The sequence below is a fragment of the Vulpes vulpes genome, chromosome 11 (genome assembly GCF_048418805.1).
Source record: "Vulpes vulpes isolate BD-2025 chromosome 11, VulVul3, whole genome shotgun sequence".
NCBI classification, from domain to species: Eukaryota; Metazoa; Chordata; class Mammalia; order Carnivora; family Canidae; genus Vulpes; species Vulpes vulpes.
Genome location: NC_132790.1, coordinates 22,027,404 through 22,031,554, shown reverse-complemented (window position 1 = coordinate 22,031,554; position 4,151 = coordinate 22,027,404). Strand labels below are relative to the sequence as shown.

The 4,151-nt window shown below is 36.0% G+C and overlaps 1 protein-coding gene across 1 annotated transcript; it reads left to right on the top strand.

Annotated features, from left to right (window-relative positions):
* Nucleotides 1-1,613: 1,613 nt before the first annotated feature.
* Nucleotides 1,614-2,564, top strand: LOC112912421 (olfactory receptor 52A5-like). Its single transcript, XM_025989122.2, has one exon. It carries the CDS (start codon nucleotides 1,614-1,616, stop codon nucleotides 2,562-2,564), a length of 951 nt encoding a protein of 316 aa, XP_025844907.2.
* Nucleotides 2,565-4,151: the final 1,587 nt, after the last annotated feature.

The window sequence follows — 4,151 nt, the reverse complement described above, 5'->3', positions numbered from 1 at the left end:
TAATCCTATATTAACAATGTTCCTAATTTCAGTATTTTGGAGGGCAATAAACTTCCAAAGACTTATACTAATGCTGAAATACAGGAATTTTCAACAAGTGTGTAGTTTTGAATGTGTGATACCACTTCCATAGTGGAATGAATGGCAGCAAAGAGGAAGCCGAGCTCTGGCTCATTAGAAATCTGTTAAAATAAAAATCAAAACAAACTTGATTCCTATGGGAAAAATGTAGTTATTTCTTTAAAATTGCATGGGATATGTGAAGTATTTATGTTCACCTTTTGATGCTTTATGATATTTTACAAAAATAGTATTGAAATCAGTTTTTTCCTTTATATTTCTGAAAATAAAATATTATTTGTTGATCACATTTTGATAGTAGAAAAAATCATTGAAACAATAATCATTGAAACTTTTAATTTTGGATTATTATTCTATTATTATTATTATTCTGTCACATAAAACATCCTAAGTTCATATTTTTAGAAAAAGTTTCAAATGAAAAAAAAATCATATAAACATTTTAGTCAAGCATAGGTGTCTTATTTATTCTTTGTCATGGTATATTTTATTTGAATTGTTTATGTCTAAGATGTGTAATTTTATCGGTATTTCTCAGAAACTTTCTCAAGGTTCTAATTTTGGGATAAGGTCAGATTATTTTTTAATGATTTGCATCATTTATTCATGACAGACAAAGAGAGAGGGGAGCATAGAAATAGGCAGAAGGAGAAGTACCTTCCCTGCAGGGAGCCAGAGGCAAGATTGGATCCCAGGACCCCAGGATCACGCCCTGAACCAAAGGCATATGCTTAACCACTGAGACACCCTGGTGCCCCAGGATAAAGGCAGATTCCAAATACACTGTTACATACTCTTCCACATGTTCCAGATGCATACCTTTACACCAGTGCTTGTCATGTGGCATTGCCCCAGATAGCTCCGCCTCCTGAGAACAAAGCCCCCACTTTGGGACTACTTATTTGCCCCAGATCAAGACGAGGTCCCAGAGAGAGAGTGTTTCATTAATATCATTCTTGTCATTACTATTGTTTTAACCTCTGCCTGTCTGACGGACTGGACCAAAACTTCTTTGGTAAGAAAACAAGAAGTCATACATAGCACAGCTCTTAATTCCACAATCCTATTAATTTAGGAGTTCAAACTATTTTGAATGAGATAGCTTTTAACTAGTTATGCAAAAACTAGTTTTCAAAGTAGACTTCACACTCACTAGAATGAATATTTCTTTTTCCCATAGTGAATGTTTGTATGAATATGTAAGTATGTGTTTGTATCTGTGTGAATGCATGACAGAAAGAAAGAGAGAAAGAGACAGAGAGAGAGAAACAGAGAGAGAGAAATGAAAGGAGACAAAGATAGAAGACAAAATAAGAATCCAAGATAAGTTACCCAGGGAGCGTATCTCTGCTTTCTGGGACCCATTTAAATACTTCAGCAAAAATATGAGTATGTGTGACAAAATGCTACTGAAACCACATTCAGCCTCTGATTGTATGAATCTAGGTTGAGAAGAGAAAACAGAAGACAGACACTCAACACACACTGCCACACTGAACCAGAAGCTCTGAACCAGGGGTCTCTGAGCCAACATGTTCAAGCTCAATGGCACGATCTTCATGCCCCCGGTGCTGACACTGATTGGGATTCCCGGCTTGGAGTCTGTGCAGTTCTGGATTGGAATTCCTTTCTGTGCCATGTATATTGCATCTCTATTTGGGAATTCCTTGATCTTGGTCATCATCAAATCAGAACGCAGCCTCCATGAGCCCATGTATCTCTTCCTGGCAATGCTTGGAGCAACAGACATTGCTCTCAGTACCTGCATCCTACCAAAAGTGCTAGGCATCTTCTGGTTTCATCTGCCTGACATATACTTTGATGCCTGTCTCTTTCAGATGTGGCTTATCCATTCCTTCCAGTGCATTGAATCAGGAATTCTGCTGGCCATGGCCCTGGACCGCTATGTGGCCATCTGTGATCCCCTGAGACACGCATCCATCTTTACACACAAACTTCTCACTCAGATTGGAGTGGGAGTGACACTCAGAGCAGCCATCTTTGCAGCTCCATGTCTCATCCTCATCAAATGTCGGCTGAAACACTTCCGGACCACTGTGGTCTCCCATTCATACTGTGAGCACATGGCCATTGTGAAGTTGGCAGCAGAAGACATTCGGGTCAACAAGATCTATGGTCTCTTTGTGGCTTTCATTATACTTGGTTTAGACGTAGTTTTTATAACACTCTCCTACATCCGAATATTTATAACTGTCTTCAATCTGCCTCAGAGGGAAGCTAGGCTCAAAGCCTTCAACACCTGCATTGCCCATATTTGCGTCTTCCTTGAGTTTTATCTCCTTGGTTTCTTCTCCTTCTTTACACACAGGTTTGGGTTCCATATTCCACCCTACATTCATATTCTTCTGTCCAACCTTTACCTGCTTGTCCCTCCTTTGCTCAATCCTATAGTATATGGGGTGAATACTAAACAGATTCGAGATGGAGTGACTAAAATTTTCCACTCTAAAAATCCATCTTGATTTCCTACTCTCTCATTTTATCTCAAATAACAATAACAAGAACAACCAAGCAGTGAAAAAAATGTTCCATCAAAGTCTATTCTTTCTCAATTCATTGTTTAAAGTTTTATGAAGTTATAGTTTTCCATTCAAGATGGTAGATTCTGACTCCTATTTTTAAATATTCACTTCTTTTGGGTAAATATTAGTTGAAATACACAGAACTAATCATATTGTCTGCACACAATGTATATAGAAGACAAAAACTATGAATAAATTTTTAAAACTCAATCACATTTAGTCACTAAAACCAATATTTTAAAATTCAAATTAAATATTAATATTTTGCCATCTGCATATAAACATCAATGTTTTTTTTCTATGTAAGAAATTCAATATATTTTGATTCTAATGTATATGTAACTAATTCCATCATTTTTCTACTATCATTTATGATTGTACTTCATCATGCTAAAGTATGTTACTGAGTGATCATGTTTTAAGCACTAAGTGGAGATTGAAATTTTTAATTTATGCATCAAAATGCAATCATAATTTCTTCTTTTCCCACAAAATATTTCACACAGCCTATTATAGGAATTAGATTTCTTAACGTAAATTAAGTTCCAATAGATTTATTTGAATGGAGGACATGTGAAATAAATATGGCATGAGTTTCAGTGAGCACATTTGCTTATTTTGTTTTAAGACCTTACGAATAAGTACAACAATTTTATAAAGAATTTTATAACTTTAAGGATACATAAGATAAAGAATTTAAATTAAAAGTCAAGTGCAAGCTGATAAAGACAATTTTGTGGGTAGATACATGATGATGGCCTAATGTTAGACAATGGAAGATGTGGATTCAGGCCCTCTCTCATTCTATCTACTACCCCCTGGTTGATTTATTTTCACATCATGTTCTTTGATCTAAACCTGCCTTTTCCCCATTCTATGTGGTTGATGAAGTACAGTGTCAGACTCCATGAGGGCAAAAAGTAACGATTTCTTATATTAATGTGTTTGGGTTTTGAAGTAAATTTTTCACATGGAGACCTGGTCCTCTGCCACACACAAAATTGTATGGGGTTTTCATCATTAACATTGCACCTTTCTGTAATTCCAAAGATGATCAATAATCTGAATAGTGCCAAAAGTCAGAATTTTCCCAACTGGACATCTGTTCTTGCTTTTAAAACATTAGTCTCTCCAAGAGATCTATCCATTTCTGTTACTTCCCCCCCCCACACACACACACACTCATTGTGATATAGTCTCTAGCTGGAGCCTCTGTCTCTGATTCCTATATTGGCAGAATCTTTGTTCTATAGGATTAGGTTCAACATTTTTTGATATCTTTTCCAGGATGACTTAATAGAGGTTTCCTTCTGTGCTCAGTGTTATTCTTTTTAATCCATAGTAGTCTGTACAGTTCATAGCAAATTATATAAAAACGTATCTAGGGTTTGGTGGTTACACAGGATGTCTAATAACTTAATATTTATCACATGGTTTTACCTAACTTTTTGTCGTATATGTGACACTTAATAAATATTCAACAACTTGGACTGGCTGTCTTTTACTGGTTTCATTGACTTGGTGTGG